The 13,455-nt window shown below is 43.0% G+C and overlaps 2 protein-coding genes across 2 annotated transcripts; one reads left to right on the plus strand and one right to left on the minus strand.

Annotated features, from left to right (window-relative positions):
- The first annotated feature begins 368 nt into the window (after positions 1–368).
- Positions 369–3,612, plus strand: LOC135824921 (uncharacterized). The gene is made up of 2 exons (XM_065337665.1): positions 369–754; positions 1,620–3,612. The coding sequence occupies exons 1-2, from the start codon at positions 425–427 to the stop codon at positions 2,658–2,660; spliced, it is 1,371 nt and encodes a 456-aa protein (XP_065193737.1). The 5' UTR covers positions 369–424; the 3' UTR covers positions 2,661–3,612.
- Positions 3,613–10,874: 7,262 nt separating this feature from the next.
- Positions 10,875–13,154, minus strand: LOC135825180 (uncharacterized). The gene is made up of 3 exons (XM_065337907.1): positions 13,072–13,154; positions 12,754–12,822; positions 10,875–12,318 (listed from the first exon to the last, which is right to left on the minus strand). The coding sequence occupies exons 1-3, from the start codon at positions 13,081–13,083 to the stop codon at positions 11,467–11,469; spliced, it is 933 nt and encodes a 310-aa protein (XP_065193979.1). The 5' UTR covers positions 13,084–13,154; the 3' UTR covers positions 10,875–11,466.
- Between the last annotated feature and the right edge of the window lie 301 nt (positions 13,155–13,455).

Below are 13,455 nucleotides of genomic sequence, written 5' to 3' on the forward strand. Positions count from 1 at the left end.
GAGATAGGTAGCTAATAATACGCGTAGGGGACTCACGTGTGTGCCCTTCTTTGCTTACTACGGGAACTCACTCTAACTACCACTACGTGCAAGCAAACTGGCAACAGCCAACTGTTAGGGACAAGTCGTAATTTGCTGGATCACTTAGACTGTAGAATGAGCTATCTGTTTGATCTCAGAGCTCTGGGGACAAAGGTTCATTACGATGTGATACAACTCCTACTGAGATAGGTAGGGAGTCATACACGTATGGCACGCACGTTTGTGACCTTCCTTGCTTACTACGGGAACTCACTGTGACTACTACTCCGTGTAAGGTATAAGTCAGTGCTTTCAAGCATGCAAAGAGTCAGTTGAGTCTCCTCAAATTTGAAAAACTGAAGAAACTAGTTTTTTCAACTGCTGAAAGTGTTGTACCTTCTGCATGCCCGATATAGTAAGTTATTTTTTCATACTCCTAGGGGTTTTTCCTCTTCCTGTTGTTGAAAACGATTACAAATGTGCCCAAGAAGAATTGTCGCAAGAGACATCGGTCACTAATACATCGACCTCTGAGTATGGAACTGAACTGAAGATCTGCAAAGCAATGGAGCAAGAGTCAGTCGAGCCTGTACTGAACACTGTCCTTTTGGACGTGTGGGAAGCAGCAGTTTTACCTTTGTTGTCTCTTGCTGACATCTTTCAACTTTGTGGTGTTACGAGACACGTCCGCGAGCTGCTGCATAATGAAACCATATTCAGGCGTCTATGTCAGGTGAGTGTTATGTCATGTTTCTTTGCCAAAACTTGGTTCATTACATGTATAGTGCTCTAAGTAGTTCGAAAAGACACTGCTCTTGGAGACAGTCGTTCTCCTATTGCACCAGCTGTTTCATACCATGTATTGTTAGAGTGGGTCTTTTGGCTGACAGGTTTCTTTGTGATGTTTTGTAATTATTAATGTATAAGGATTCCCCAAAGGCCTTCCCCTATCGGGTGGGTTTCTCAACGTTCCATAATGCCGAATCTGTAAAAGAAGTGAGCAAAAGGTGAACAAAGAAAGAGAAAAAGATATAGTCTAGGGCAGAGCTCTGCGCTTGAGCATATGATTGTAAGCGTGCAGACCTGGGATAATAAATTTAAATAATGAAAAATCAGCCAGAGATAAGCTGCTAAAGAATTTGTTGTGCCGCTACATATTCAACGAAATTCCACTGCAGTGAAACCAATGCTAATAGAACTGTTTGTGCAGTCCTTTCTTAAATTCGCTTAAACTGGCCAAGGTCATCTCAGGGGGGAGACAATTCCAGAGGTTGCTGAGTTTATGGATAAAGAGACTTCAACAGCGCTGTCCATGGTGTGCCAATGTCAGCTTACTTTGAAACTCATCGCTTACTATAACTTGTGACTACTTTGTTTTATGGAAGATTGTTCGCATCCTCTTAGTGAACCGTGTGAAGATGTATCAGGATGTGAGCTGGCCGGTGCTACATGTATTTTCCTCGGCCAGTATATATACTTCCCATCTTATGTATGCAGTACACACTGAAAAGTTTACAAACTTAATCTGTAAACTGCGTTTTAGCCAATGTGCCTGTTCATCATAAATGTGTGTTGTCGTTGTTTTCCCATGCATGTAGAATCGCTACCAGATCAGTCCTAATTTGAAACTGTCGTACATCACAGTTGCCACGCACCTATGCATCGCCACCAGAGTATCCAGCATACATAAAAACGTATCTGATTCTGGCAATGACTGTGTTGTGGATAGTGATGATCCTCATGATCAACACCAGGTGTTCAAACAAAGAAACTCCATGTTCGTAAAATTGTGCGGCCTGGCGTTGATCCCGACTACAGGACCGGCCCAAACCATTATGCGGTGCAGCCTTCCGCTATCGAAGCCTTTGATCAGTATGCTTTGTCTGCCATCCAAAGCCACATCTTTCTACCTACCCAACCTTTCAATTTCAATGATTGAGAAACATTGTAGATTATTGCAACTACAGGTGAAGTACAGCTTAGAAGACTCGGCGAATTTGTTGTTGGAGATGTGCGGCTCCTACGAAGAGTACCAAACATGTATCCTGAAAAAAATGGAACAGGATATTCCGGAGACTGCATTATTCTTGAAATATTCGAATCGCTCTTGCAGGCAAGTTGAACTTGCAAAATGCTTTGAAATCGTTTCAAGAAGAGATCCACAATTGCTCTTATCCCTAAGATTGGATAGTCCGATACCAGCCCCTCCTCAGCACATCAATACTCGGTGGAGCTATAACTCATACGACTTTGTATTAATCGAGATAGCTGACAGTGGCCTCAGCGATGACGTTATCGCCACTCATAATTGGATCAAATTCACGGCGGAGCTAGCAGGGCGACACTCAGTACTCAAGCTCTTTATCAAAGGAAGCCTACGTTTATCACAGTTGGAGGATTACTTCGTGGCTGTCATGGCGTACGACAAGCTCTGGCAAAGCCTGCCCCAGTCTAGTCGCCCAAGTCGGATTGTTCTCTATCGTGACCTGGGAAGCTACCTACTTTCCACGCTACTAAGGTCGCAGCGTGAAAAGGAACTGAGCAAAGAGGAACTGCTGAACGCCATGGAACGGTGTGGCACGATGATTGTTGACAGTGCAACCCGCGAAGTGCGTTGCCGCGCGCGTATATCTTGCTGATATCCTGATGTAGTTGTGGTTGTTGTAAGTTTGCCATCGAGGGCAATTTGGCCTATGACGCAATACCACCACATGTACTTGTTAACCCTAGGACGGCCACCACTTTCAGTACTCCTAGAACGGCCAAACGGTGTCATTTGACACCTGCATACATTTCCATGTCTAAGACCTATGATATAGGTTATTATAGTTTTTGTTTTCAGTGCTGGCTATCAATATCGGCATTTATGATGTACACAACAATTTAGGATTCACCCAGACACTATTGTTGGCTATACGCAACTAAAATACGATGTACGCGTAACAGCAATTGCGAAGGATTAACTCAATTACTGGCTAAACTTCAATTACTTGCATGGAATTTCTTATAATCACAAAGTTACAATGCCAAGCAACGTGTCAACGTCACTGGGCACATGAGGAACTGCTTTTCGAGAATATGTGCTTTGGCATAATCGGATTACTCGACCGTCACGATGAATGACACACAGTAACAAGTACAAACAAGGACTGACTATGAGTATCATTTTTTCACCAAGCTGACACATATGCTGCTAGAGATGGGTTAGGCTAGTAACGTGTGCATTTTGGACTCTTTCAAAGAGGTATAACCTTCTCTTCTCCTTGGCTGGCACTTAGCACCCAGATGCCATAACCATCTACAAGCTTATTGACCAGTGCAGGAATGAGCGTTTTCTGGATGTGCATGAAATAGCAAAGGTCTTGGATATTGTCAAGGCGTTGATTCTTGTCACATCTATTCATTTATGTAACCACCTTGCAAGGGGACATCTTCTGGAATAGTCTTTGTTGAGTAAATCCACCACATTCCATCGAAACGGTCAAGGACATATCTCGTCTTTTACTAGAATTGGACGATGTGGGGCTTCCTACTCTCACCATGTAAAACATATGGCTCTAGGTGGTCTACACTAGGCGGACCATTTATAATTCTTGCTACTTCTACCTTCTATGTCTACCATCTTTGCGTCCTACAATGTAATCTTGAAAAACAAAATGCAATCCGCGATTATTGGCAATGAAGTTAGATGGTAGTTTACTTCAATTTCCCAAAGTGGTTCATACTGCAACTCTTTATTCTCCAACAGTTTCTTGACCAGTAATGCACTGATAATGAAGTTATCAGTTATGACTTAGCAATCACCTTCTGCAGCATCCGGGGCCAATAAAGAGAGGAGGCATCCCAGCGGCTGCCTACCCGTTTAGCCTGAAGCGGAGGAGGAGGAAGAAGTTTGGTTCAAGAGCCTTATTAGCTCGTCAAGTAGTTAGAAAGGATTATCTACACAGCACCATCCTTGCGATAATGCGGTGTACCATCTCCAGGTTGCAGAGTTGCGATTCCTCTTCCTCAACACTATCCATTTCGGGGTCTCCACCACTCCTGCAACTGTTTCTGACAAATCCTTGTCTGGACTATCCCGCAATCCTCGTCCGCTCTCTGGAGGCTCGTAAACCTCAACACATTCTGAATCCACAGGTGGTACTCAGGTGTTGTGACCTTACGATTCGCCCTCATATGACAGAACAGATCCACCACTGCCAATGGTCACTACACTTGGACACCCATCAAATGAAGATGAAATGGGCAATTTCGCTTTCAAGATCATCAGATTCATGCATGGTAAAAGGCTACGTCCGTTCTAGTATTTCCTTGGCCGTCAGACTACGATGGTTCCTCTGGGGCAATTTACAGGAAAATGAAAGGGAATGAGCAGTATCAAGGACATTAGCTGAAGAGTGTTTGTGTAATCTGTGCACTAATGTTTACCCGCACCAAATTCGCGATTCTCGCCCGACGGTTGTATGGTGATCATATATTTCTTCCTGTATTCAGCGATTTTCCTGCCCATGCACCTTTCTTTTGTCTGGTTGGCATACGAGCAACTCGATATGGCCGACACCTTCGAAATGTGTTCATATTGTTTCCATATAGCTGCAAAAATGGCTTTTTATAGTGCAGGTGTCAAATGACACTGGTTGGCCGTTCTAGGTATACGTACTCGCCATTAGGGTACCTCATCAATTACAAATCAAAGGTTTATGGCAGACGAAAGAGGAAGAAAAATTAGGAATAGCCACAAGATTTGAGCTTATTCTGATTAGCCATATTTCGGTAATTCCAAAAGTTTGACTCGCGCGGTGTCAAATGACACCGTTGGCTGTTCTAGGGTTAAGTCTGCACTGGGCTCTTCAGCCTTTTTGCCGATTGGATTTTGCTTCATCTCTCTGTTTTCCTCAGTTTTTCAATGAAAATATTACTGTACTCCAGGTGGTTTGTTTGGTTTACCTAACGTGGGACACACGTTGGGTTCCAGTTTCCAAAACAATGATGAACTGTGAGGGGTAATTCCCGATCGACTGTAAAACCAGGCATGGCGACAAGAGAATAGTGGACACATAATAGGGTATTCGCCAACGGCCTTCAATGCTAGTTCAGCACATGCATGAATGACACTGACTCACGCTGCTATCTAATGTTCACGAGGTGTTTGTGGCGCTGGAAACGCAACGTCTGTGTTGTGTTCGCGCCTGGAGAGCACTATGTAAGTTGTGGTCTTCAGGCACGGTGTTCCTCAGTCTACTCAAGCACAATTCCACGAATCACTGTGTGTTGAGCAGGCAGTGGTGCTATCTTGCAGGTTTGCCGAGTGGATGGTTCGTTGGACCTTTCGTGTGTTCTGGGTGGCTGTCGTGAGTCAGGCAAGTGACAATTGAAGTTTGGAGGAAAAGCGCGAGCTCCCATGTAGATAGCAAAACCCAATTCTCCATAATTGTTACTAAAATAAGCGCCCGAGTGGTAACTCATAGTATCGGGCATAATTGTCCCCTGGACGTATATTTTGGACTCGCATGGAGAGCCAAGGATATGTTTATATAAAAGGAAAAGGACCAAGGAACTACAAGTTACTAGTACGCTATAATGTCCACTAACACCACGTCCAAAGTTATCGCATGAGATGATCGTTTAGTAACTGGTGGCGTAGGTAGACATTATAGCGTAACTTGTAGTTCCTTGGTCCTTTTTCCTTTCTGTGACATATATCACTGAAGTACGAAATAGTTTTTTTACAAGATAACCACAAACTATCATGGTGCAAGCGCCTTTGGCGTTCATTTGTTTGGAAAGGGTTTGTTCCCACACTGGAGAACGCGTTCGCACATTGTCCAAATTAATAATGATAATACAGTCTGTAAATGCAAATTGAGAACTTACACCAACTGTGCCTAGGAACCAGCGGATACTGCCGGCATTATAATTATTCCGTTATCAGTATTATGAAACTATCCGAGCACCAGAGCATTTTGGAGCAGTAATTAAAAAAGGCAAAAACGAACATTTGTGAGATTTGAGCTGCATTTGGAGTTTCGTATTGGACAATATCGGGAAATCCCAGCTTTTTGACAAAATCCAGCTACACTCATGAGGTACTGTAAAATCGGAACGTCTAACGACCAAAATGTATAACGTTTTTTGTAATTTTGGCATGATTGCGTGCAGAAAGTTTAACGATGGCTCCCTGGCCACCAATCTCTATGCGCATCTTTACACAGACATCTAGCGATAACGGGTTTTTTCAAATAACGAAAAATAATTGGTCGTTAAAACGCTAGACTTTGTGACTTGTTAGACTTTCCGGTTTTACAGTACATGTACATGTAGGTGTATCCCTCCTCGTGTTCTATGGATCACTTTGTGCTGAAACGAAAAAACGTTTTAGCACTTGACGCAAAAATGACTATGTAGTCGAGTCAATGTACGAGTACGTGTGTCCACCCCAAAGTTATTGCAAAAATTAGAAACAAACATTTACGAAGAGAAAAATAATTTCGAATACATAGAGAGCCGTTGAGGAGACGCGATGCCAATATCAGACAGTCGAAGAGGAGTTTCTCGTTGTACCTTAGGCTCTGACGATACCGTCTCTGGGCCAGCAGAAATACTGAAGAAGACTCCGCAACTTTGATAAATTTGAACCTGGACGATTATGCGGTGGTAAAATTAAAATCACTTGCATTACGTGCATAGCACAGAACAGCTACTGGACACGTGATTGTATTACAGTGCGTACTTAGACACGTAGTGGACGTACTTGTACATGACGTTTTGCGGGAATGCACAGACAGTCATTGATAATACAAGTACATAATAAAAAAGAATGAAAACAGAATATGGTACACAGTTTCCTCTGAGACAAAAAATGCTATAATACTCGTAAAACGGACACACTTCAGGCTCTTTACGAACATCTTGAAAGTTTTTGGTTTCACAGTTATACTTTCAAGCCTTCTAATCAGGGGAAGTACAGGAAAGTGAAAAGGAACAGAAACAGTGGATTAAGTACAGTAGGGAGGTGGTAAAGAAGAAGATAGCTAAAGTAAAGAGCGAAAATGCGTGACATATACACATAGCCATAATGACACAAAGGTGCAAGTGTGAGAAAACTCAATATGCGTGACATGAAGACAACAACATAACTAGCAAGGTTTTGACGACCTACCTAGAGGGGGGGGGGACAGATGGTACATCGGACTTTCTCCCTCCTTCTCTCTACCTTACTTTTTCCCCATATATTATTCCGTGCTGATAAGCTATGATAAGATATGATAAGCTATGATAAGCTATGATAAGTCTGGTGAGATAGTATGCTGCATCCCATTATTTCGTTATTTTCAGTTTGGAGTGGAATAAAGAAATAAGAATCATAAATAAAGAATCATTGTTGCGGACTAACGTGGTCCCGCAACTGATCATCGATGAGCAGACCACAAAACACCGAGAAACGCCTTTACATCGACATTACCACTCGTTGTCGTGGATGGCGATAATGCAACGAATCAAGTAATTACATTATACATTGCCACTAATTAGTGTGTCAACCATTCTATTTATTATGATAAAGGGACAAAATCCATAAGATACTCCGCTCGTGAACATGTCATGGTACGAACACGCATAGCAATTACTGTATTATAAAATATGTCTCGATGTAGACGTAACAGATATGCACTCGTGAAGTAATTCTAACAGACCAACACATTAATATCACACTCGTGAAATGCACCGCAACAATAATACAAGCGACCTAGCATGTCTTGAGAATAGTGCCCTAAAGCATGTTACAGTTCTGTACACAATTCGTAACTAAAATACATGAAGAGTATCAACGTGGAACATGTGACAATTCTAAAGAATAATTTTCAAGAGCGCGGTCTCCTGTCCAATCATAATAACAGCTGGCATGTACCCCATGGGTGATCTCACCCATGCGGCTAACGAATCTGCTGTTAAAAGCGTTAGAGAAATAAGAACGAGAATGATATACACATTCTCTCCATTCTGATATTGCAGAGAAAACTACCTTGATTTTACCATGAGCGTAGGCATGAAGAATATAGTATTAAATACGGAATATTATTTACCAAAAAGATGTGCTATGCAAACTCCAGCGCGGGAAAAGCCTCTCCTACAAAATCTTCTCTGAAGTCGCTACGAATATTTTGAAATGTACGTGAGCTTATAATGAAGCGGACCATGATGCCCAATGTTATGATGTCACGAAATTATCCCACTATGCACCCTGTCATTATTCTCTTGTCACCAGCACTGGATGTTTATTCGATTGTGAGATAGACTTGCAGTGCATCCTTTTATTGGAAACATTAAATTGTGCTTTCTCTCGCGTTAGATGATAGAGCGAGAAAAGAAACTAACATAGAGCACAGCACTTTGTACTTGGAAAAACTGAGAAAAAGGAAAGATCAAGATAACTCCAATTGTCAAAAAGGCGAAAAGGCAATAATGACCAGAATTAACTAATTGTGGCTTGCTTCAGAGGCCAGAGTGCCCACAATGGCAAAACGACAGCAACCACAACTACAACAGCACACAACAAAACTCACGTCCACTGCCACATACTTCGCGGATCGCACTGTCACACACTTTTCGGGTTGTACTGTCAGCAGTCTTCTTGCCAAACTGTATCATGGCGGTCAGCAATTCCTCTTTTGTCAGTTACTTTTCACAATCTGATGTTGGCACTGTGGAAAATAGGTATCATCCCAGATCACGATAGGGAACATAACGACTGGGGCGACTAGATTGGGGCAGAGAGTTCCAGAGCTCGTCGTACTCCATGACAGCCACGAAGTAATCCTACAACTGCGATCAAAGTAGGATTCCCTTGATCAGGAGCTTGCGTACTGGGTGATACTCCGCCAGCTTTGCCGTGAAATCGATGCAATTCTGAGTGGCTATGACGTCATTGCCGAGAAGGTAATCCTTATCACTCTTGATTAATAGAAAGACGTATGGGCTTTAGGTCCATGGAGTAGTAAAGTTTTGAGAAAATGTTGCTATCACATCCTCAAATAGCAGTGACGAGAGTAATCTTGGATCCCTCCCTGCAACGCTTTCAAGGCAGATTGCAAGAACGACTAGCCTGCAAGAACAGTTAGCGTAGGGAATATCCTGTTCCATTTTTTCAGGACACATGTTTGGTACTGCTCATGGCAGCCGCAAATCTCCAACACCAAACTCGTCACGTCTGCTAATCTGTACATCCCCATTTCCTCTGCTTGACAGTTATCCTCGAGGAATGAAGGTGACAGGTTCGGTAGGAATTAGCAAATATCTTTTGATGGACACCAAAGCGTTTTAATCAAAGGCTCGGAAATTGCAAGGCTGTATCGCAGAATGGTGTGGGCCAATCTTGTAGGCGGTATCAACGCCAGGCTGCACTATTGTACAAACAAATTTGTTCTTTGTTTTCCTTCCTTGTCCTGATAATGAGGATCATCGCTGTCGATAATGCAGTGATTGACAAGCCCATAATGTGGGTTGATGTATGCTCAATGTTCTGGTGGCGATGCAGAGTTGCTTGGTAACTGGGATAAACGAAGGTGTCAAGTACGGACTAATCTGACAGCGATTCTGCATCCATTGGACGGAACACAATACAAGATAACATTGAACCGGCATAAGCGGAGAAGAGACAGAAGGTTAAACAAGAATGATTAGTTGATGGGTGGTGCTTGTATGGTATTGTATAGTTCAAAAGTCACACATTTTTCACAACGATGCTCTCGTTGTGTTTGCAAATCAGTAGTGTCGTTAGGCAGTGGACGGTGATGATCATAATTCCATAGTAGTTTGTCACGAAATAAAAAAAATACTTTTCACTTTATCTTGCATTATCCGCTCGATCCTACACCCAGGCCGGTCTTAGCTGCAAAAAACTAAACTGACGATATCGGGCATGGAGCAGGTACAGCGTTTTCAACCGTGGAGAAAACTAATCTCTTCAGCTGATTTTCAGAGAGTCAACTGGCTCTTCGCATGCTTGAAAGCACTAACTTCTACCTTACATGTAGTACTAGTGACACTAGTCAGTGAGTTACCGTACTAAGCAAGGAAGTGCACAACTGTGGGTGCCCTTTGCGAATGATTCGACACCTGTCTCAGTAGGACGTGCATCACATCGTCATGAACTTTTATTCCCAGAGCTCTCTGATGCGATACATGTAGCTCAGTCTAAAGTCTAAGTACTCCAACAGAGGCCTACTTGTACCTAACAGTTGGCTGTCTCCAGTGTGCCTTTTCGGCACAATGTCTACTTGATATAACTGTGACTCACTATACAAGCGCCAGCGTGGTGACAAAATCTCTCCCAACTAATCACGGCATTTTCCCATTAAGTTGTTATCTTATCGCCATGGCTCGCTGTTCGGTCGATCGTGAGATACCTATAATAGTCCGTCGTTTTGGGGAAAATGGCACCCAGCGTTTCTCCTACGTTAGATAATAGAGAAAGACAGGAAACACACTTATACACATTCCGACGAACTGCCTTTGCCGCGTCCGCCTAAGCTGTAATCTAGATTCGAGATCAGCCTTATGTTTGCTGTTCAGGTGAAGAGATCATGCCCAAAATCAACTCAGTGACAGCTTGTCTGCAGGCCAGTTGATGAGCTTCATCCACGTGATTCCTGACATCTTACCTAACATGGTTTACACATTCCTTCTATTTTGCTGTGTTTTTTGTGTAGTTGAGGTGGTCTGTTGCTTTGCCGTCAATGTCACTACGCCTGTCTTTAGCCTATGAAGCAATGCCATCAGTTAACCTCGGACATTGGAGCTTTCTCGACATTGTACACTAGGCAACTCCAAATGAAGCTCAAAGTGCAGGTCAAAATGCTGATTTCAGTCCTTTCCAATGCTCCATTATGCTGTGGGCTGTGTAGTCTCATATTACCGAATATAATGCAGGCATTATGCGCTGGATCTTAGGCACAGTGAGTGTATTTCTCAAAGTAGCAATTGATGTGATATTAAACTTGGACAATGTGCGAGCGCGTGCTCCATATTTAAAATAAACACTCTCCTTATAAATAAAAAATCGCCAAAATCACTTGCCAGTGCGTAATGTAATTCAAGAGGACAATTATGCTCAATGTTGTGAGTTCACGAAAACGTACCATGTACTCATTATTCTCTTGTCGGCATTGCAGGATGTTCAGTTGATCGTTAGATACTAGTCCATGTAGAATTTACTTCAAGTACAATCAATCATTTCTTGGAAGCTAGGGAAAAATACCCATAGCAACAACAGCACACACAAAAGGAAATACAGACCACATGGTTTCACAGACAACAATCATCTTGCCCGACCGTTCCATGGCGTTCAGCAGTTCCGCTTTTGTCAGTTCCTTTCCACACTGCGACCTTTGTGTAGTGGACAGTAGGTAGCTTCCCAGTTCACGGTAGAGAACCTCTTGGCTGGGGCGACTAGACTGGGGCAGACTGTGCCAGAGCTTGTCGTACTCCATGACAGCCACCAAGTAATCCTCCAACTGTGATAAACGTAGGCTTCCTTTGATAAGCGAGCACTGAGTGACGCTCTGCTAGCTGCACCGTGAAGTCGATCCAATTATGAGTGGCTATAACGTCATCGCTGAGATCATTGTTAGCTTCCTCGAGTATAACAAGGTCGTATGAGTTGTAGCTCCACCGAGTAGAAATGTGCTGAGGAGGGGTTGGTATCAGATTCTCACATCTTAGGGATAAGAGCAATTCTCGATCTCTTCTTGAAACGATTTCAAAGCATTTTGCAATGTCAACTTGCCTGCAAGAGCGGTTCGAATATTTCAAGAATGATGCAGTCTCCGGAATATCCTGTTCCAGTTTTTTCAGGATACATGTTTGGTACTCTTCGTAGGAGCCGCACATCTCCAACAACAAATTCGTCGCGTCTGCTAAACTGTACGTCGCATCTTGTTCCCACACTCTACAATGTCTCTCTATCATTGAAGTTGAAAGGTTGGGTAGGTAGGAAGATATGTCCTTTGATGACCGCCAAAACATACTGATCAAAGGCTGGGATAGCGGAAGGCTGAACCGCATTATGGATTGGGCTTGTCCTGTAGTCGGCATCTTCGCCAGGCTGCACAGTTGCACGAACATTGAGTGTTTTTGATTGAACACCTGGTATTGATCCTGAGGATCATCACTATGTACAACACAGTCATTGCCAGAATCAGGTATGCTTTCATGTATGCTGGATACTCTGGTGGCGATGCAGAGGTGTTTGGCAACTCTGATGTACGACAGTTTCAAATTTGGACTGATCTGATAGCGATTCTACATGCATAGGAAAACAAAGACAACATACATTTATGATGAACAGGTACATTGGGTAAAAGGCAGTTTACAGATTTAATTTGTACACCTTACTTGTACCGTAACAGTGTGTATTGTATACATAAGATGGGAAGTTTACAGTCCAGCCATACTGACCGAGGAAAATACATGTAGCACCGGTCAGCTCACATTCTTTAACATCTTTACTCTGTTCAATAATATTCTCCCATTTGAAATGTAGTCGCAAGTCCCCGTAATTGATCAGTTTCAAAGAGACCTGTCAGCCGAAAGTCCCACTATAACAATGCATGGTTAGAAACAGCTAGTGCAATAGAAGAAGAACTGTCTCGAAGAGGAACGTCTTTTCGAACTTCTTAGAGCAATATACATTGTAATGAACCAAGTTTTGGCAAAGCAAGATCAAACATTACTCACTTGACATAAACGCCTGAACAGTGGTTCATTATGCAACAGCTTTCGGACGTCTCTCGTAACACCACATAGCTGAAAAATGTCCACAAGTGACAACAAAGTTAATACTGCTGCTTCCCACACGTCAAACTGAACCCTGTTCAGTACAGGCTCGACTGAATTTTGCTACATTGCATTACAGATCTTCAGTTCAGTTACACGGAGGGAGCCCGTTATATCACTGACTGATGCCTCTTGCTGCAGTTCGTCTTGCGCATATCTTTAACCGTCTTCAACAGCAATAAGTAGACCAACCCCTAGGAGAGATAAAACTTAACTTACGATATCGGGCATGCTGCAGGTACAACGCTTTCAGCGGTGGAGAAAACAAATCTCTTCAGCGAATTTGACGAGAGTACACTGACCGTTCGCATGTTTGAAAGCACTGATTTCTACCTTACATGTAGTACTAGTTGTGGTGCGTGTTCTCGTAGTACGCAATAAAGGTCACAAACGTGAGTGGCCGGCACGTATGATTACATACCTATCTCAGTGGGAGTTGTATCACATGGTCCGCAGAGCTCGCGGTAAAGATAGCTCATACCAAGGGTACATAACCAAGAGTGTGCAACTCCTATCTTGAGCTGTGATAGGTTCACCCACGGCAGATTTTTGTATTGCGTCATTCTTTCCCAGAAGCATGACGAAGTGGGTATGCTTTCTCCT

Source organism: Sycon ciliatum, chromosome 9, assembly GCF_964019385.1.
Source record: "Sycon ciliatum chromosome 9, ocSycCili1.1, whole genome shotgun sequence".
In the NCBI taxonomy this organism is placed as follows: domain Eukaryota; kingdom Metazoa; phylum Porifera; class Calcarea; order Leucosolenida; family Sycettidae; genus Sycon; species Sycon ciliatum.

Coding starts and splice junctions, on each gene's coding strand:
- LOC135824921 (XM_065337665.1), top strand. CDS start 425: ATGCCCGATATAGTAAGTTATTTTTTCATACTCCTAGGGGTTTTTCCT. Junction 755..1,619: donor TATTCAGGCGTCTATGTCAG/GTGAGTGTTATG, acceptor CCATGCATGTAG/AATCGCTACCAGATCAGTCC.
- LOC135825180 (XM_065337907.1), bottom strand. Junction 12,319..12,753: donor TGTTCAGGCGTTTATGTCAA/GTGAGTAATGTT, acceptor CTATGCATGTAG/AATCGCTATCAGATCAGTCC.